The sequence below is a fragment of the Chlorocebus sabaeus genome, chromosome 16 (assembly GCF_047675955.1).
Source record: "Chlorocebus sabaeus isolate Y175 chromosome 16, mChlSab1.0.hap1, whole genome shotgun sequence".
NCBI lineage: Eukaryota > Metazoa > Chordata > Mammalia > Primates > Cercopithecidae > Chlorocebus > Chlorocebus sabaeus.
In genome coordinates, this window is record NC_132919.1 from 33,255,484 (window position 1) to 33,277,206 (window position 21,723).

At 41.7% G+C, this 21,723-nt stretch overlaps 2 protein-coding genes across 7 annotated transcripts in view; one reads left to right on the forward strand and one right to left on the reverse strand.

The window, feature by feature from the left end:
- Positions 1–6,390, reverse strand: part of CCT6B (chaperonin containing TCP1 subunit 6B) — a 45,148-nt gene extending 38,758 nt beyond the window's left edge. For 3 of the 6 annotated variants that reach the window (XR_005238501.2, XM_073004850.1, XM_008011026.3), the window contains exons 1-3: positions 6,154–6,390; positions 4,489–4,552; positions 3,484–3,618 (exon numbers count right to left, since the gene is read on the reverse strand). Coding sequence is in view for 5 of the 6 variants with exons in the window: in XM_073004850.1 (XP_072860951.1) it covers positions 3,484–3,618; positions 4,489–4,552; positions 6,154–6,290 (336 nt within the window). In the remaining variant the exon portion in view is untranslated. The other 3 variants (XM_073004851.1, XM_008011028.3, XM_073004852.1) reach the window with 2 other exon arrangements.
- A 40-nt stretch (positions 6,391–6,430) lies between these two features.
- ZNF830 (zinc finger protein 830) lies at positions 6,431–8,062 on the forward strand. Its single transcript, XM_008011025.3, has one exon. The coding sequence runs from the start codon at positions 6,465–6,467 to the stop codon at positions 7,581–7,583; it is 1,119 nt and encodes a 372-aa protein (XP_008009216.2). The 5' UTR covers positions 6,431–6,464; the 3' UTR covers positions 7,584–8,062.
- The last annotated feature ends 13,661 nt before the right edge of the window (positions 8,063–21,723 follow it).

Genomic DNA, 21,723 nt, shown 5'->3' on the forward strand with positions numbered 1-21,723 from the left:
TGATATGATGCATTCAGTAGAACACAACACTTCTGTGGTATTCCTGCCAACAATCTATAACCTAAGTTTAATTGAGGAAATAGGCAAATCCACATTGAGGGACTTTCTATAAAATAACTGGCTGGTACTCCTTAAAAGTAGCAATATCATGAAGCATAAAAGGCACCTCAGGAACTAGTCTAGCTTAAAGGATAGTAAAGGAACACAACAACTGAATGCAATGCATGAACTTAGATCTTTTTTTTCTATAAAGAACACTATTAATACAAGTGGTGAAATTTGAATAGAATGCAGATTAGATAATACTAATGTATCAATGTGTTACTGTTATTAATTTCCTGGTTTTTATAACTATACTGCAATTATATAATTCCCTGGTTTTAAGAAACATACACTAAAATATTTAGATCACGTCTGCAACATAGAGTTTAAAAAGAATATGTACACTGATACTAAGGAAGAGAACACGGCAGGCAGAGAATGAGAGAAAAGAAAATAAGAATCAGTGTAAAAAGTATACAGGAATTCTTTGTAGTGTGCTTGCAACTTTTCTATAGGTCTAAAATCATGACAAAATATTTTTCATAGTATTTTTTGTTCCATAAAATAATACACAAACTTGTAAAAGCTAGCACTTGGTCTAATTCATTCCCTTACTTCTTTTCTTTACATCGATCCTATAATAATCTTTAAAAGTTGACATTGAGTATTTGTGCTGGACATGACTAAGACTTTTACACGAGTTATTTAGTTCTCTAGCCACACTATGAAGTGGGTATTATTATTTTTCCTGTTTCACAGATGAGAAGACCGAGGCTTAAAGGGATAATGTAATTTGCCTTAGATGACCAAGATAATAAGTGAAACCAGGTTGTTTAAACCCATGAGACGTGACTCTAGAGGCTATGTTATTAACCATTTTCATAAATGTCTTCAAGCTAGGACCCCACAATCTTTCATCCAGATTACTATGAAAACCTCTGGTCTAGACTCCCTTAAAACCATCCCCCAAATATTTAAAATGCCAATCTGACCGTATCAGTCATTAGTATGTTTCTATGTTTGGTATGTAATCCCACTGGATGAAGTCTAAGCTTCTTGGTTAGCATACTATATGCCCTCTGTGATCTGGCTCCCACTTCCCTCTCCAGCCTCTTCTCCACTACTGTTCACATCCCTTGAAATTCCAGCAACATCAAAATGCCTGTAGCTTCATACAACACCATGTTGTTTGTCTTCTCTGTGACTTTGCTTATGTTGTTCCTTCTGCCTGCAAAGTCATTCTCCTCAACCCTCGCTTTTTTGTCTGGTTCACTTCTCCTCATCCTGAAGATTTAGGCCAGGTCTTACTTCCTCCAGAGAGTTTTTCCTGACTACTTCAGGCTGGTTTAGGATGTCCCTCCAGCCTCAGTGATTCTATCATATACTGTGCCCAGCTCTATCACTGTACAGCCACAGAGTTTCATAATGTCTGTTAGCATCTCACCCTTGCCAAACTCCTTTCTTCCTAGCCCAACCCTAATTTGGTTTGGGTTTCCCTCTCCCACTTGTGCTTTGGAGAAAGCTGATCTTATCCCCAGCTCAAGGAGTGGATCCTGATTAGTCTAAGTCAATTCCCATAAAAACTGTTACTGGCTTGGGATGGACATAATACTAAAGTTGGCCCAATCATACCAAAGAAAAGCCTCCTGAATGGCTTTATCTTGCTGTCTGCCTAATTTCCTCTGACAGTCTTTCTTCTCTCTCCTCTGTCCTGTCCTCTCTCTTCTCTCTCTCTCTCTTTTTGAGACTGAATCCCACTCTGTCACCCAGGCTGGAGTACACTGGTACGATCATGGCTTACTGCGGCCTGCACCTCCTGGGTTCAGGCAGTCCTCTTGCCTCAGCTCCCCAAGTAGCTAGGACCACATGCGGAATGCCATCAAGCCTAATTTGTTTTATTATTTCTAAAGACGGGGTCTCACTATGTTGCCCAGACTGGTCTCAAATTCCTGGGCTCAAGTGATCCTCCTGCCTCAGCCTCCCAAAGTGCTGGGATTACAAGCATGAGCCATTGTGCCCAGCCAGCCTTACCTTTTTTTTTTTTTTTTTTGAGATAGAGTTTCACTCTTATTGCCCAGGTTAGAATGCAATGGCACAATCTCGGCTCACTGCAACCTCCGCCTGCTGGGTTCAAGCGATTTTCCTGCCTCAGCCTCCTGGGTAGCTGGGATTACAGGCATGCGCCACCACACTCAGCTAATTTTGTATTTTTAGTAGAGATGAAGTTTCTCCATGTTGGTCAGGCTGGTCTCAAACTCCCGACCTCAGGTGATCCACCCACCTCAGCCTCCCAAAGTGCTGGGATTACAGGCTTGAGCCACCGCACCCGGCCTCTTACTTTCCAGATGGAAATACTCTTAGGATGAAACAACACTGTGAGTGGAAGAGATAAGAGACAAAGAATCTGTGTACTTGAAGACTGAATTTTATAACACAACCAGTCTGCCTCATCTCTCCATTTTCTATTATGGGAGATAATCATTTCCTTATTGTTCAAGTGAGTTTGAGTCAAGTTGTTTACAGCCAAAAGCATCCTAAGTTGCAAGTACTGAATTAATAGAAAATTCCCAATACTAAACGAAACACAGAGAATCATTTTGACCAGGTTATGCTTTGCTGAAATGGTCCCTGAAAGACAGAAAAAGTTCAGATACGGAGAAAAGAGATACTTAATTAGAGAAAGGTAGAAATGTACATGATGTTTTCAGAGGCCAGTGAATGGTGGAGTCTGGCTGAAGTAGATGATTTATAAAGAAAAATGAAACTAGAAAGGAAGGTAAATTCACAATAAAGAAAACCTTCAATAATTTTTCTCCAGTTGTTTTATAAGGGTGCATAATTTGGTTTCAACTTTATCTATGGTGTTTTCTTTCTTAATTACCCATGGATACATGGGTAATTTTTTACTTTTTTTATGTCTCTTAAATATTTCATTTTTAAAAGAGGTATATAATTCCAATAAAAGGCAGTATTTTGGCCAACAAAGTTCATTATTATTTCCATTTATAATTGTCCAAGAATATCTTAATTAAAATTAACTGTCTAGGCCAGGCGTGATGGCTTATGTCTGTAATCCCAGCACTCTGGGAGGCCAAGGCTGGTGGATCACCTGAGGTCAGGAGCTCGAGACCAAGCTGGCCATGATAGTGAAACCCTGTCTCTAATAAACATACAAAAATTAGCCGGGCATGGTGGCTTGTAATCCCAGCTACTCGGGAAGCTGAAGCGCGAGAATCAATTGAATCTGGGAGGCGCAGGTTGCAGTGAGTCGAGATCCTGTCACCGCACTCTAGCCTGGGTGACACAGTGAGACTCCGTCTCAAAATAAATAGTTAATTAATTAAATAAAACAAAAATAACATCTAAAATGCAATCATTTTACTAGTTAAAAAAATAACTTGCCATTCAAAATAACATATAAACTCTGTTAAATTCTAATACCTCAGAAATGTACAGATCAGCTTGTTTTAATAACTCTCCAATAATTAGAACATTTGAAGTAGTACCATCTCCTGTGACGTCATCCTGAGCTGTTGCTACTTTTGCCATCAAGGAAGCTGTTGGATGTTGAATTTGCTGGAAAAAGCAAGCAACAGATTTAAAAAGAGAGGATGAGATAAGAAAGTAGGTCACCAAAAACAAGATAACCTAGGGGTCAGCAGTAAAATTAAAAAATGAAATAAGCTTCATTCTACAAGTTTACAAGTTTTGTAATATCAATACCTAAATGTCAAGTCCAAAATTTTAAAAGTGACAGGTAATGAGGTCTGAAGATTTCATAAGTCTTTGCTTCAGAATGCAATGACATTTCTAAAATAAGATTAAATCCTTCAATCTAAAAATGAATACATTTATTAAACTTGCAAAGAATATTTTTATTTTTCCATAATTACAAAGAACATAAGGCAGTACCCTAAAAGATATTATTAATTTATAAGTATGCCTAAGTATACAACGTATGTATGTATAAGTATACAAAGACTTGGAAAGAGCCAGAAAAAAAAACTCTTTTTTTTTTTTTTTGAGACAGGGTTTCACTCTGTCACCTAGGTTGGAGTGCAGTGGCACGATCTCAAGTTCACTGCAGCCTTGGCCTCCTGGGCTCAAGTGATCCTCTTACCTCAGCCTCCTGAGTAGCTGGGACTACAGGCACACGCTACTACACTGAGCAAATTTTTTTTTTTTGTAGAGACGGGTTTCACCAAGCCTGGTCTTGAACTCTTGGGCTCAAGCAATTTGGCCACCTCAGCCTCCCAAAGTGTTGGGATTACAGGAGTGAGTTACCACACCCGGCCAAAAAAAATTTTTTTATTGAAGTCTAATTCAACAAGCATATCTCAAGACTGCAGTATTTAGCTGACAGCCTTGGCTTACAGATACACAAGTTCTACTATGCTCCTAATTAAGGCTTATTAAGGTTTATTAAAGTCAGCAGCATCAGCTCACCATCTCTTGGAGCAGCACATTGCCATCTTTGGTGAGTTTGATGTCACCTGCACCAGAAACAAGCCTGTTCAGAGAACAACGATATTAATTTCATGTGGTAGGAAGACACTCCCAGTGCTTGCCATCCCATTATCCTCAACAGAGGGAACTGGGCTTGGAAAACTACTGTACCATGGGAATATGCCATGGTAATTACCACCATTTGCAGCTCACAGAATCATTTCTCCCCAGATGGACAGCTTATGGCAATTTCATTCCAAATGGACCATTTACAGATTTAAAGATAAAAGCAGTTGATGAGTTATGAAAAGTGGTTTGGTCGAAGAATACTTGGAAGTCTACAAAGCACAAATTTGCAAATTTCCTGCAGGTTTTTATCTTGGTGAACGTTTTCATTCAGTCACTCACTCAACTTAGTTTCCCTCATCCCTGCATTTATTAGATCACCAAGTTCTATCAATTCTACTATCTAAATATCTCTTGAATCTGCCCCTTTCTCTCCATCTCCACTGTTATCATCTCTACCTTGGATAGCATCCAGTTATCTCCAAACTAAAAGATACCCTCCACACATTTTTCTTTCTAAAAGGCAACGTGATTCAGTCAGTTCCCTGATCAAAAGTCCTCCAATGATTTTTATGTTTTTCATCATTTTCAAGTTAAAATCCAAACACAGCAGACACTTGACCTTTCTCAATCTGGTTTATGTCTCTCTTCCCTGACTCATCTACTTTCCCACAAGCAAATCTTCTGGTTCCCTTAATACACCATGTTTTGTTTTGTTTTTTTATTGGATTTGAACCATTGGTCTTTCTTATTCCTGAAATTACTCTGCCCAGAAGGCCTTTACTCCCTCTTCCAACCCAAGACTCTGATCAAACATCATTTAAGATGCTTGTCCTTCTGCCATCAGTAATTATTCCCTTTCCTCAGCATAATCATATGCATCTATATATAATTAGCACATCCTACTCTACCACATCCGTCTCTACCACATCTCCTTAAGAACAGAAACTGTATCTTGATCATTTCTGTGTCCCAGCAACTAGTACCTAAGTGACTTATTTTACCATTAATATTAATTTATTTTGTTCATTACTATGAGGATGTGTCTCTCCTCTTATACCCTTTTTTCCTCACTGGTCTCTTTTCCTCACTCTTGTCTAAAGAAAATGGTGCTTAATATATACTGAAAAGATGAATAGATATGAAGAACCACAGACAGGGTATTCAAGTAGAAATTGGATTTGACCTCATGCCCTCCTGGCTCCAAAGCCTGTGCCCTCTCCACTACAATACATTGCCACACAAAATACAAAACTACTTGTTGAATTTATGGACTAAAGGTATACAGTCTTAAAGAGCAGAGAAGTTAAATGCTTTATGTTTCCAATGAGACACTAAATTAACTGACTAACTGCATATGAACCTTGACGAACAGTAGGGTGTCGGGGGAGCGTCACAACTTCACTCCTGGGGCCTTCTAGGGGAGGCTTTTCTCCTCCACCTGCACCAGGCGAGAAATACCCTCAGGACAGGGATGAGAATGAGGGAAATCAAGCTCGCAAGAACATCCACAGCGCTCCACGGACGCCTGCCTCAGAGGGCTCCAGGACACCCAACAAGCCCCCGGCCGCCTAACGGCCGCTCCAACCGCCATCTCACATTTTCATGGTGCCTTTAGGACCCAAGTTGGTCCGCAGCACATCCTGCAACCCTCGGGCGGCGCATATATTGACAGACAAAGCTGCCTGGGCCCGCGCCACCTCAGCCTTGGAGTTTACGACCTTTATCGCAGCCATAGCCTAATCGTTCACAGGGAAAAAAAACAAAAAGCCTTAGTCGCGATTCCGAGCAAAAACGCCAACGCGACGCCACGCTCTCTTGAACCTCGGCCAATCATCGCCCTTACAGGAAGTGACATTATCATGCCTCGCCGGACGGAAACCAGAATCGCTTTGGGTCTGGTCGCCAAGATGGCGTCCTCCGCCTCCGCTAGGACTCCGGCCGGGAAGCGAGTGGTAAATCAGGAAGAATTGCGGCGGTTAATGAAGGAGAAGCAGCGTCTGAGCACCAATCGGAAACGGATAGAATCTCCATTCGCGAAGTACAACCGTTTGGGGCAGCTGAGTTGTGCCCTGTGTAACACCCCGGTTAAGAGCGAGCTCCTGTGGCAGACTCACGTCCTGGGAAAGCAGCACCGAGAGAAAGTGGCCGAGCTGAAAGGCGCGAAGGAAGCCAGCCAGGGTTCGTCCGCCAGCTCAGCGCCTCAGACCGTCAAGAGGAAAGCGCCGGACGCAGACGGCCAAGACGCCAAGAGAGCGAAGGCCACCTTGGTGCCTCAGGTACAGCCCTCCACATCTGCGTTGCCCACCAACTTTGACAAAACAGGAAAGGAGTTCATTAGAACGACTTCCAGTAAGCCTTCAGGACTCAGTTTACTCCCCGATTATGAAGATGAGGAGAAGGAGGAAGAGGAGGAGGAAGGAGATGGAGAAAGAAAAAGGGGGGACGCCAGCAAGCCGCTGTCCGACGCACAGGGCAAGGAGCACTCAGTTTCTTCTTCGCGGGAGGTAACAAGTAGTGTGCTGCCAGACGATTTCTTTAGTACTAATCCTCCCAAGGCCCCCATAATTCCTCATTCAGGGTCAATTGAGAAAGCAGAAATACATGAAAAAGTGGTGGAAAGGAGAGAAAACACCGCGGAAGCGTTACCGGAAGGTTTTTTTGACGACCCTGAGGTAGATGCAAGGGTGCGAAAGGTTGATGCCCCAAAAGATCAGATGGACAAAGAGTGGGACGAATTCCAAAAAGCCATGAGGCAGGTCAACACTATTTCCGAAGCCATAGTTGCCGAAGAGGATGAGGAGGGACGGTTGGACCGCCAGATTGGGGAGATTGATGAGCAGATAGAGTGTTACCGACGGGTGGAAAAGCTACGGAATCGCCAGGATGAAATAAAAAATAAACTTAAAGAAATCCTGACCATAAAAGAACTGCAGAAAAAGGAAGAAGAGAATGCTGACAGCGATGATGAGGGGGAACTACAGGATTTGTTGTCTCAGGATTGGAGAGTGAAAGGGGCATTGTTATAAGGTTTTAAAGACCCAAGGTTTCTCACAGCCTCTGCTATTGTATAAAAAGGGCTGTCTCTCAGTAGTATATCGGTTACTTCATGCCTAGAGATTTGGGTACCTGGATTGCTAAACTGGATTGTTAAGATAAAATGAGCCAGTGAGCTACAGCACTTTGGAAAATTTGTGTAAAATGTTTTTGAGGTAAAGTTGTTTTTGAAATTTCTGTAGTGTTATATACCAAAATGCCAACTTTTCCACAACAGACGTAACTGTATAATTTCGTTGTAAATATTGTACATAGTTAAATCTATATTAAGTAATTCTGTTTTGAATTTTTTTAATTAATAGACCAAACGGCAAACTTTTAGATGAATGCTCACTGTGGTATTTGTAATGTATTTATCTTCTGAACCCTACATCAAGTTGAAAAGGTTTGTTTTCTTGTTTCTTTGGTTTTTTTAGAACACTTCATGAACACATAAGTCATTGTAGGTTAATCAGTTCTCTTAGTATGCTTCATTTTAAAAACAGAAAAATATATGCCAAACACGATCAGCCTCCCTAAACCAGTTTCCCTTGACTAGACCAATGCTGCTCAGATGTGGTTGCACGTGAGAATCACCTATGAAGCATTAAAATAAATTCAAGTGTCTGAGGCCTTCCCCTTCAATAAATCTGGGATGAGGTCCAGGCAACTGTGTTTTTTAAAGCTCTCAGGTTATTCTAATCTATGCCAGGATTTAAAGAGTAACTGCCCTAAATCCAGAACCCATTTATGTTTTTCTTTAAATAACATTCCATAAATTTGCTGTTTCTTGAATGAAGGAAATATTATCTTTTATTTATTTCATCCAGCCTTAAATTTTGTTATTTGGTGGTAAATTAGAGTTCCTTGTTTGCAGGTCCTATCTATTGTAGAAAGAATATTTAAGTTGTCTTTCCAGCAGTAACAATTGGCTCTTGCTGGTCATTGATAGTTTAAATCACTCCTTCCTTTAGAGATTGAGGTACTCAAATAGGAAAAGGGACTTAGCAGTGTTCTGGAGTAGAAATGCATACAGCATATTCAAATAAAAGTGAGCAATAATAATAATAGCTAAGACCTATATAGTTCTTAGTATGGGCCAGGCATGGTTGTAAGTGCTTTATATATATTAACTCAATCTAGTTTCCCTAAATTCCTTTTTTATGGAGAGGAGTACCAAGAGATAAGGTTTGAAAAGCTTTGAATGCTAAGTGAAAACTTTTTATGAAGTTCATATGAAAATGGAGGTTTTGAGCGAAGAATGACATCTGCAAAGAAATATCATGGAACATTATTAACAGTATATAGAATGGAATGAACACAGGGAGGGTAGAAGGAAACTAGGAGCTATTTGAAAACTATTTTCAAAAGCGAGGTGACAAGACTGATTAGCTGTGGATTGGGAGAAAAGGAATAGAAGTGAAAGATTTTCAAAGGAATAGCTAAATTTTAGTGACTAGAAGTGGAAGAAGAAAAACAGGAGGGATAAGTACGGAATTCAAGATTTTGTATTTAGTGTCACTGCCTAAAAGGAGTTATCTAACACTTATTGAACAGTTGCTGTGTACCACAAATTATTATTAATAATTGTCCTGCTGCCTTTGGCAGTCTTCTTCCTTGAGCTGCTAGCTGATCAGTGATAGCAGCTTCCATTTGATGAGACATGGCTTGCTTGCCTCAAATGTGTGAACCCGCTGTTACTCAGAATTTCCCCTTCCTTCACTATTACGCCAGTAAGAAAGTACAAATATAGGTTTGAATGGTGGGCCCAGTACTGCCTTGGCTAACAATCTAGTGGAGTACTGTCCACTAAAGATATAATGCCGCTGGGTGTGGTGGCTCATGCCTATAATCCTAGCACTTTGGGAATCCGAGGCGGGTGGATCACTTGACCTCAGAAGTTCAAGACCAGCCTGGGCAACATGGCAAAACCCCATCTCTACAAAAAATACAAAAAAAAAAATTATCTGGGTGTGGTGGCATGCACCTGTAGTCCCAGCTACTTGGGATGCTGAGGTGGGAAGATCACCTGTGCCAGGGGAGGTGGAGGCTGCAGTTAACTGTGATTGTGCCACTGCACTCCCGCATGGGTAACAGTATGACCCTGTCTCAGAAAGTCAAAAAATATAATGCAAGCCATAAATTTTACATTTTCTAGTAGCCAAAGTAAAAAGAAGTAAAAGTAGTTTTAATGTGTTTTATGCCCAGAATATTAATGTTCCAATATGTAGTTAATATTTAAAATCGATTATTTTTACTACATTTTTGAAATCTAGGTGTATCTAACAGCACATCTCAGTTTAGACTGGCCATACTTCAAGTACTGAATATGTGACTAGTGACTACTATAAAAAACAGCATAGATCTAAAGCGTAAGGTATCCAGGTGAAAAGATAAACATGCTCAGGAGGTAGCCAGCATCCAATTTAACTAGAGCAGAGGGTTCACTCCTGGCAACAGTGGGATGTGGAGGACCTTAAATACCAAGCTCTAAGGAATGTGAACTTTCTAAGTTAACAATTTACCCTTGTAGATTGAGTCCTTAATTGTAACACTGCTTAATAAGTGCCAGGTGTGTGTTACTAACGTGAACCCCCCATTGGGCTTTTAGGAAGCCCTCAAAATCTGATTCTCAAAGCTCCATTCCAGAGCAGTAGAAATGGGGCCCTGACCATAATCAGTGCTCAATGAGTCCTTGTTGAATTTGAGGTCAGTGTAAACAGCTACAGGAGCTAGTGCATCTTTCCTGATCCACTTATACATTGGAAAGCTCCATTATTATACCTTCTCTGAGCTAAGTCAAACAGGTTTTGGCATTTGACTGAATACCATCATTGTTCCTAAATTGTAAGAATTGTTCCCAAGGACTCCTTCCAGTCCCTTCTCTTTTTAGAAAGCCCCCTAATTCAGCCATCATCACAATATAGAAGTGTAAATACTATAAAGGTATCCTCTCACCCAGCTTCACTTACCAATTTAAATCAATACACCTAACTTGGAAGAAGGAAAAAATGCGGATCCAAGTAGCCTTCAAATGTATCTGTGTCCAGTGCCTTAAAATTTGCTATTTAATGATGGAAGTAATTACTGCTTTTTACACACCAGGGGACAAAATAGGCTATGGAATTAAAATTGCAGGAGAAAATGTAATTTAGGCCTAAAATCTTTAATAGTAACAATCACTAGATTAGTGTGTAGTAATGGAAAGAACCATGGAATTGGAACAGAAGACCTGCATTCAAGTTTCCACTCTACTTTTTAATGGTTAATGAGCTTGGCTCATGTCTCTGAGCCTTAATTTGCTCCACTATAACATGAAGATATGTAATTCCTCACAGGGGTCTGGTGAGAGTCCAGCCAGACATGGACTCATTCTGATGAACACAGAATGGAAGATCTTAATGGAAATAGTGTGTTTCCTGTCAAGTACCAATTGGCTAGCTGTTTGGCTAGATGTTGTGCCGGGGGGTTGAGTAAATATTCATAGGAATGATGACTAGATAGATAACCTTAGATTGCTTTTTCGAACTAATAGTCTTAGCCTATATAATACCAGGAGTATAGAAGATTTAAATTTGAACAAGGGCCGGGCTGTGTGGCTCACACCTATAATCCCAGCACTTTGGGAGACTGAGGCAGGCGGATCACCTGAGGTCAGGAGTTTAAGACCAGCCTGGCCAACATATAGTGAAACCCCATCTCTACTAGAAAATAAATAAATAAACACAAAAATTAGCTGGGCCTGGCAGTGCATGCCTGTAATCCCAGTTACTTGGGAAGCCGAGGTGGGAGAATCACTTGAACCCGGGAGGCAGAGGTTGCAGTGAGCTGAGATCGCACCAGTGCACCCCAGCCTGGGTGACAAAGCAAGACTCCATCTCTCAAAAAAAAAAAAAGGGGGAAAAAAAAATGCCAAAACTCCCCACATTCAGTTTTATATCTACATTTCCTCCCTCAGTGATCTCATCCATTCCTATGGGTTTAAATATCACCTGTGTACTGAAGATTCCCAATTTATATCTCCAACCTTGTCCTTCCTCCTAAGCTTCTGGCTTGGCTAAGTACCTACCTAACATTCCACTTCGAGGTTTAATAGGTGTCCAAAATAGAATAACTCTCAAACAGAGCTTTGATTTTCTTCTCAAACCTGTTCTCAGGTTTACTGAGAACTTGTCTCAATAAATTTTACTGAGACTTGTCTCAGTAAATGGCACCACTACCCACCCAGATGCTCAAGGCAAACCCTGGGGGCCATCATTCATTGTCATTCCTTTCCCTCAAATCTAATGCACTAGTTAAGTCCTGTCCATTCTACCTCTAAAATATGCCTAAAATCTGTCCACTTCTTTCTCCACTGGCCCTAGCCACCAGCATCTCATTCATTGTTGCCTATCCCCTCACCCTCATCACAATCTATTCTCACAGAGTAGTCAGAATGATCTTAAAATTTTAGATTAAGTCACTCCATCATTTAAAACCATTATATGCTTCCATCACACTGGGGGGTGGTGGGGGTAAGAAATCCAAGCCCTTATTAAGTCCACATGGTACTCAGGGGTTGCTAATTCAAATGTCTACTACTTACAAACTGATGACACTAAGCCCCATTAAAGTGGTGTGGAAGGGGACAGGAGAGCATAACTGTTCTATGTTGAATGCAACTGTTATTCAGGAATAACGGCCTGGCATAGTGGCATGGACAATTTGGTTTTTGGTTTTGGTGGTTTTTTTTTTTTTTTTTTGGTTTTTGGTTTTGGTTTTTGTTTTTGAGACGGAGTCTCGCTCTGTCGTGCAGTGGCGCGATCTCGGCTCACTGCAACCTCTGCCTCCCAGGTTCACGCCATTCTGCCTCAGCCTTCTGAGTAGCTGGGACTACAGGTGCCCGCCACCATGCCTGGCTAATTTTTTTGTATTTTTAGTAGAGACGGAGTTTCACCATGTTAACCAGGATGGTCTCGATCTCCTGACCTTGTGATCCGCTTGCCTTGGCCTCCCAAAGTGCTGGGATTACAGGCATGAGCCACCACACCCGGCCCAAATTTTTTTTTTTAACTGAAGAGAAATTGCAAGTCAGGATTGTTTTTCAGTGAAATATCAAAAACACTGTGGGCTGAGTGTGATCTGTGGACCCGCACCTTGTGACATACCTCTCTGACTTCATCTGCTACACATTTCCCCTTAATTCTCTATTTCCCAGTTCACTGGCTAGCTTTCTAGCCCTCGGATGTGACATCTCAGGGCTCACACCCTTGTGGTTTTCTCTGCTTGGAATGTGACTTCAGATAGCATGGCAGTCTTCTCAATCATTCAGTTCTCAGCTCTAAAGTCCCTTTCTCAGATGGCATAAACAGCCACCTGTCACTCAAAATACTTTATGAATTCACTAAACTTATCACTATCTTAAGTTAGCTTGTTTATTTGTATCTAAGTTAACATCTCTCCCCACTAAAATGTAAACTCTATGAGAGCAGGGATCTTGTCTGTCTTAGCTGCAACCTAAAATAATGTCAGACACATAATAGGACTCGATAAACACCTGTTGAATGAATACCACCACATAGCTGGAAGTTGCTTGGGAAAGTGGCAGAAAGATCAAGCTGACTACAGAAATCAGAACCAGAGTAAGTCAGTCAGCAGCTTGGACAGAGGGCTGAGGTACTTTTTTCCTACTATGCGTCTTCCTTACTTCTCTGGCACACGAAGCCCTTACCTATTCTGAGCACACAACAGGGCAAGGAGGTATACACAACAGCCTCTAGGGTGCAATGGGCCACCTTCACAGTTAGCCAACAGGAATTCCTCATAGCACCAAATAGGCAAAGAGGGACCTCCACATGTCAGCAGGAGCTCTTGGGCAGCCTTGATACCAGGAGGAAGAAAGTGGCAGGGCAAGATCACAGAGCCAGCAAGCACTCACTATTCCCCAGCCACACTCACTCCTTGTCTCTTGGCAGTCAAAGCCTTTCAGAGTGCATCTATGCACTTAGCCATCCTTCACTTTAAGTACCCCCCAGTCTCTCAGAGGAGGAAACCAGCTCCATCTGGCTGCACCTCCATTTTGCTAGCAGCATTTCGTGAGCTTCAAGCACACTGGGAAGCCAAGAGTCATCTTTAGGGGAATGAGGAGGACCACACGAAGTGGCTGATGATGGTGGTGTTTGTTGTTTTCATTGTTGTGTATTGTTTGTTTTCTTGTTGTTTTGCCAAGTGTAGTTACAAGGTGGTATCAATCAAGCCAGCTGATCAGGTTATTAATAATAGCTACTATTGACTGGATACCTACCATATGGGTGGCCCTATGCTAGGGCTTGGTATACACCACATCACATCCTCACAACCCTGTGAAGTATATGAAATCTTCATTTTACAGATGAGGAAGCTGAGGTTCTGAAGTGAAACAACGGACTCAAGGCAACAATCCCAAAGCCCTTGTTCATTATTATTTAATATTAATATATACTTGCATAGAGTATTTTTTACTCACCAACTGATATGGTTTGGCCATGTCCCCACCGAAATCTCATCTTGAATTCCCACGTGTTGTGGGAGGGACTCAGTGGGAGGTAACTGAATCATGGGGACATGTCTTTCCTGTGCTGTTCTCATGATACTGAGTCAGTCTCAGGAGATCTGATGGTTTTAAAGAGAGGAGTTCCTCTACACAAGTTCTCTCTCTTTGCCTGCTGCCATTTATGTAAGATGTGACTTGCTCCTCTTTGTCTTCCACCATGATTGCCAGGCCTCCCCAGCCATGTGGAACTGTAAGTCCATTAAACCTATTTCTTTTGTAAATTGCCCAGTCTCGGGTATGGCTTTATCAGCAGCATGAGAACAGACTAATACACCAACTTTTACATCGGTTTTCTTCATCTCACCACCCCCCACCAAGAGTGAAACAACTATTATCACTCCATTTTAGATGTTTAATGACTTGTCCAAGGTCACTCAGTAAGTTAATCACTAAGACCAGATATAACTTGATTTCCCAGTCCAATATATTTTCTATATTTAATAATAAAATGTGCAAAACATGACAGGATCCCCAAAATAGCAATAATTTAAGATGAGGGAAATTTGCTGTCAAGGTTAAAGCAGTTCAGTGCTTTTCACAATCCCTTGCTAGGCTGGGAAGTCCTCTTTGTTGCACGGCGTTATCCTCAGATTTTCTCCACACATTCCCAAATGCTCGGCCTTACCTCATTTCACCAGCAATAAAATGTGTACTCCTTAGTGGTCTCTGATGGGAGGAAGAACGATGATTTCAGTTCTCAGAAATCCCAATGGGAAACAACAGCTACAAAGTACCCTGTGATCCACCGCTTTTTGACAAGGTGACCTTGGGTGAGTTACTTCACTTAGTTTCCTCAACCATTAATATAATCCACGGAGAGTAATTGTTCCTGTCTCCTAAGATTAAATGAGTTAAACGCATGTCAATGTTTTTAATATAGCATCTGAGCCATATAGTAAGCACTCACTAAATGTTGCCTGTTATTACTGTACTGTATGGTTTCTGTATTCTAGGAGACTACCCTTCCTCCACATGACCATCCACAGAGGGTATCTGAGGGAAAATGCTTTTGCTCTTTTTGGGATAATTTAGAAGTAGAAGAGGCACTAGATTAAGTACAGTTATTTCCCAAGGTGGCTTAGACCCACTTGCTTCCATCCATTCCCTCTCATTTGTATATTTGACATTTATTAAGAACCTACTCTATGAGAGTTCCTAGGGATTCAAAGATGAATAAAATGTGGCCCTGAACAAATGGATCTCAGTCTAGATCAGGGCTTTTCAACCCCATCGCTATTTTTGTTTGTTTGTTTGGTTGGTTGGTTGTTTTTCTGAGATAAGGTCTCGCTCTGACGCCCAGGCTGGAGTGCAGTGGTGTGATCATAGCTCACCTCAGCCCTGAACTCCCAGGCTCAAGTGATCCTCCTGCTTTAGCTTCCTGAGTAGCTAGGGCTACAGGCACAAGCCACCATACTCATCTATTCTTCCCCCTTTTTTTGGTAGGGACAGTGTCTCCCTGTTACCAAGGCTGGTCTTGAACTTCTGTACTCAAGTGATCCTCCTGTCTCAGCCTCCCAAAGTACTGGGATTGCAGGCATAAGCCACCACACCAGGCTTCCCTCTACACTACTGACATTTGGGACTGGATAATTCTTTGGGCTGGGGGTCTGTCCTTTGCATCGTAGGATGTTTGGCAGTATCCCTGACCTCTACCCACTAAATGTCAGTGGCACCGTCACAACCCCCCACCTCATCGTGTTAGCTAAGAGTAGCCCCCAGTTGAGATCTACTGGTCTGTTTACAACTAACTATAATATGATAAAATAAGTTTGTGCAAAGTGTTGAGTGGGCAGTGTGTTGGAGGAGCAACTGACTGCGGGGAGGAGGGCTCAGAAAGCTTCTGAGGAGGGAAAATTTGCACTCAGCATTGAAGGACAAGACAGACTGTGCCAAGCAGTGAAGGAGGGAATGAGTATTGTGGACTAAGGTAATAGTGGCACAGAGACATGGAAAGTATGCAGTGCAGGGGAAACTGTCACCTCAAGTACATGGAAGGATGTGGTGGAAATAGGACAGGAAGTCCACTGGGACTAGATTTACAAAGAACTTTACGTGTGACCCTAAGCAATTTAGACTCCAGCCCAAAGGCAGAAATCCAGCATGGGAAGGAAGAGAAAAAAGCACATTCATTTCTTGGAAAGACTTAACATCCTCAACTGGGAAAAGAGAGAGAAGATGGACAAAAATAACTAATTCCTTCTTTTAATCTGGATTTTCTTTCCAGTTATGGATTGGCTCTTCAGCCCACAGCCTCTATACTCCTCTAAATGAGAAGGAAGAAAAACTAGAGAAGCCCTCCTATTTTAGAACACAAGATTCACTCGAGAAAAAGACTCAATTTTACCCCTCCAAATAGTCCTTGAAGCTACTTGAAAACCTCTCATAGTAGAAACTGATATATTCCTTTGGTTGATGTCTTTTTATTTTAATTTTCAAAAAGTTTAGGAAATAGAAGCACACAGGGAAGTACAGAAAATAATATAACAAACATCTTGTACCCATTACCCAAAAATTCCTTTGAGAAATAGAAAAGTACAGAACACAGCTAAAACTCAAGTTAAAGAGAGTTTAGGTTTTAGATAGATGCTTGGGCAGGAGGACACCTGGCTAATATTTGCAGCATCAGACATCAGTGTGCAGGTTCTGGATGAAGGACTGTCTCACCTAGTCTGTGCAAATGGGCCCATTTCAAAGACAATGGTTCCCTAACCCAACTATATCCAATGCCCTATGCTGACCTACTCAAGGAGATTCTAGGTCAGTGGGTCTAGGTTGGGGCATTGGAAACAGCATGTTAAACAAGTTCTTCATGTAGTTCTGCAGTGGCAAAAACCAATGCTTAAAGCAATAACGTAACCTGTTGACCTATTCATCTGTTGATAACAGATCCTGCCTCACAAGTTTACTCTGAAGATTAAATACATACACACATGTTGCTTAGCACTGGCATATAAGAAGCACTCAATAATACTTATTAACAATAATCAGTGTTCACTGAGTACTTCTTTAGTGTACACTATGGTACAAGGGTCTGCAAGGAATTCAAAGGTATATATCAACCTCTTCCTAAAGGCAGAGTCTGAGTTTATCTTATAAACTCAATGCCCTGCACAAAGCAGACACTCAAATAATACTTATTGAATAAATGAGTGAAAAAGTGGCCCAGACCTTCAAGGAAATTACAATCTGGTTGTATTATAAATAGTATATAAGAAACTGGGCAGGGGGCAGGTGCGGTGGTTCAAGCCTGTAATGTCAGCACTTTGGGAGGCTGAGGTGGGAGAATCACTTGAAGCCAGGAGGTCAAGACCAGCCTGGGCAACGTGGCAAGATGCCATCTCTACATAAAAATTAGCCAGGAGTGGTGGAATCCCAGCACTTTGAGAGGCCGAGGCAGATGGATCACCTGAGCTCAGGAGTTCCAGACCAGCCTGGGCAATATGGTGAAACTGCGTCTCTACGGAAAATACAAAAAATTAGCCAGTTTTGGTGGCGTGCACCTGTGGGTCCCAGGTACTTGGGAGGCTGAGGTGGGAGGATTGCTTGAGCCTGGGAAGTGGAGGTTGCAGTGAGTCAAGATTGCACCACTGCACTCCAGCAAGACTGCATCTCTGAAAAAAAAAAAAAAAAAAGACATTGGGCAGGACCAAAATATTAAACTACTGGTTATATGCAGTGTAAAGAGGGCTAATCAGAAGTCTAGGGTCTGAGTCCCACTTTGCCGCCCATTAGCTGTGATATCTACCTGGTCAGTTTACTCCCTGAGCCTTAGTTTTATCCTCTTGGAGTATTAGGCTATGTCTGGGTACTAAGGACCCTCCCAAGAGGATCTATCACCAAGACCAACACAGGAGCTGTATGCAGGAGAGGTGGCAGCATGGGTGGTCAGGAATGCTTCAAGAGGGCTAAAGTGGCACTTCCCAGAGAAGGAAAGAAAAGGGGTAGAGGCTCTCCCAATGTACAGGAATGGCAGGAGGAACAAGAGTGGTAAAGTGTTCAGCCCAATCTTCAACCTCTGCCACTGCACCAAAGCTAAAAAACCAGCTATCATCAAAACTACCTTAGCAACCAGCCCCAGAGCCCTGTAAAGGAAAACTTAAGTCTACCTCTCAAATAGGCTCATGTCTTCAAAAAACATATTTTCCTTTGAAAATTGTTAACTTGTCTCCTGAAAAACATAACCACCAGGACTTCACGCTAGAAAACCCAACCCAGGAGTTCAAGGAAGATGGCGGCAACTTTTGAGTTTTCCTCATACCACATCTGTGACCTCAACCCTCTTCTTAACCCTGTCCCATAACCCCATCCCAGAACCTCTCTGTCATGGATCAGCGACTCCCAAAGGCAAGTATGACTCCTCTCAGCTCTGCCCTTCCTCAACCTGACAGCCGTAGCACAACATATTCAAAGGAGAGGCCAAGAAACCCCCCTGGTTAAGAACCAACCTCCGCAGTCTTTATTGAGAATGAAGAACGATGAGCTGATGTGAATTATTATATCTTTCTACAGCTGTTCCCTTTTAAATATTTATCCTGGCAAATACCACCACCGTTTTTTACAACTTATTTTAATTGTGTGACTATTAAGCAAACCAACCCATAAAATCAGCTCTTGCTGCTGGGATTTATGTGATTCATAGACCACAGCTTATTAAAAAAGGGAATCCACCGAGAACAGACTAGCCTTACAAGTGCCCCTCACTGTCTCTAGGAAGGTGTCAAGCCTTTTCCCAATTCTTGCCTGTGGCTCCCAAGCTACCAGTTAGTAGCATAGAACGTGAACAGAATCTACCCATTTCCTTACGGCTCTTTTTCTTCGTAACAATCCTGATGAGTCTTAACTGGAAGTCAGGGATAGAACAGTCTTAAAGGAGGTAGTTGAAACTTTTTTAAGAGGCTCACAAACAGGATAGATGCCCTAGAGGATTTACAGTCAAGGTCTGTGGAAAGAACTTAATTGAGGACTTTGAATAGCTAGGAACAAGCATGAGGTATCCGGATTATGCACCACCAACTTAGTTCTTGTTTGGATCATAAAACTGCTTTGAGACTCCATAAAAGCTCTTCACCAAAAATGCGCATACACACAAATGTTTATATAAAATTTCAGGAAATTCAAGGACACCCCTGAGCCCATCCACAGTTCCCCTAGGGGTCTATACGCCTCAGTTATTTCTTACTATCATTGTTACCACCCAAGCTGCCTTCATCTCTCCCCTAGATTATTACCATAGCTACCTGACTCATCTCCCAACTTTTCTATACAACAACCAGAGTGATAGTGATCCTGTTAAAGCCTAAGTTAGATGACACGATTTCCCTGCTCAGTACAATCCACTAGCTTCCCTCCTCACCTGGAATAAAAGCCAATGTCTTTGCAATGTCTTACAAGACCCTACAGGATCTGTCTCCTTGCTTTTCTCAACCTAACTCCAGCTGCTCTAGACACATGGATCTCCATGCTATCGTCCCAAATGACAGTCACATTTTTGGCCTCCATGCCTTTATCTAATGCTCCCTCTATCCTCAATCTGCATGGGGCTGACTCATTTCTTCAAATCTTTTCTCAGTTGTTATTTGTCAGTGAGGCCTTCTTGACCTCTATTTAAAACTGCCGCCCTGCCCCTGCTCTGTATCTTCCACCCTCCTCTGCTTTCTTCTTCTCCGTGGCACCCACTCACTTCTTACGCCTTATGCATTTTACTTCCCTGTTTGTTATTTATCTTCCACACTAGTTTGCTCCATGAGGGCCAGATTTTTGTCTCCCTTTGTTTCGTTACTGTATTACACTCCTGGAATTGTGCCTGACACACAGTAGGCACTCAATAAATACTTGACTGACCAATCAATGACTGAGTGATTACACTCTGTAGTGGTATGAATGAATCCAGGTTGGATAGTGCAGGAGAATGTACATTTATTGAAATGCCTCTAAGTGCCAAGCAGTTTGCAAGCTGATATCAGTCATCTCATTTAATTGGTACCCACAATCCCAAGAGTTATTTTTATCCTCATTTCACCACCACCCCAAAAATGAAATACTTAAGCATAAATCTAATACAATATGTACAAGAAGTATATGAGGAAAACTACAAAGCCCTAATAAAAGAAATCAAAGACAAACTAATCAATAAATATTCCATGTTCATGGATACAAATACTCAATATTGTCAAGATGTCAGTTCTTTCCAGTGTGATCTGTATATTCAATACAATCCCAATCAAAATTCCAGTAAGTTAGTTTGTGAATACTGGCTTTAGAAACTGATTCTAAAGTTTATGTGAAAAAGCAAAAGATTCAGAACAGCCAACACAATATTGGAGGAAGAGAACCAAGCTGGAGGACTGACATTATCTAAGTTAAGACTTGCTATAAAGCTACAGGAATCAAGACAGTGTGGTACTGGTCAAAGAACACACAAATAGACCAATGGACCGAATACACAGCCCACAGACAGACTCACGTAGTCAGTGATCTTTGACAAATGACCAAAAGCAATACAAATAAGAAAACAGTCTTTTCAAAAATGGTGTTAGATCAGCAAGGGATCCACATGGCAATAATTGAATCTAGACAGATCTTACACCCTTCACAGAAATAAACTCAAAATAGATCACAGACCTAAATGTAAAACTATCCCCATTTCATGGTGAAAACTGAGACCCAGAAAGTTAAGAAAATAGATAAAAGTTACAGACAGCTGGTAGTGGAACATAATTCAAACCTGTCTGTGCGAATCCAAAGCCCTGCTCTTCCCACCACACTTTGCCTCATTCTCCTTGGTACGGCAGTTCCCACTTTTCTTTTTTCTGAGACAGAGTCTTGCTCTGTCTCCCAGACTGGAGTGCAGTGGCGCGATCTCAGCTCATTGCAACCTCCGCCTCCCAGGTACAAGTGATTCTTCTGCCTCAGCCTCCTGAGTAGCTGGGATTACAGGCGCACGCCACCATGCCTGGCTAATTTTTGTACTTTTAGTAGAGATGGGCTTTCACCATGTTGGTCAGACTGGTGTCGAACTCCTGACCTTGTGATCCACCCACCTCGGCTTCCCAAAGTGCTGGGATTACAGGCATGAGCCACCACACCCAGACAGTTCCCACTTTTCTAAAGAAATGCAACTGCCAGCTTTTGTACCTAGTTCTATTTCTTTTGCACCTAGTTCCATTTCACAGCAGGGGACCTGAATCAGAGATAATCAGGGGATCCTGGGAGCTCTCGTCAAGCAAAAATCAACATTTAGAGCCTGAGTCTTTGCAAGTTTATATCAAATATTGTTACGATATAATAAACATCCTTCTAGGGGATCTTATCACTTCCAGAGTTTTATTCATTCATTCCATTCACTCATGAGTTTCATTCATTATTCACAAGTATTTGTTGAGTATCTACTGTGTGCCCAGCACTGTTCTAGGCACTGAGCATATGGCACAGATGCCGCCCTCCACATGTAGGTTTGAAATCTAAGGCACTGCACTCTAACAGAAATACAGTGTAAGCCAAACATGCAGTTTTATATTTTCTAGTCGCCACATTTTCAAAAAAGTAAAAATAAACAGGTGAGA

Coding starts and splice junctions, on each gene's coding strand:
- ZNF830 (XM_008011025.3), top strand. CDS start 6,465: ATGGCGTCCTCCGCCTCCGCTAGGACTCCGGCCGGGAAGCGAGTGGTA.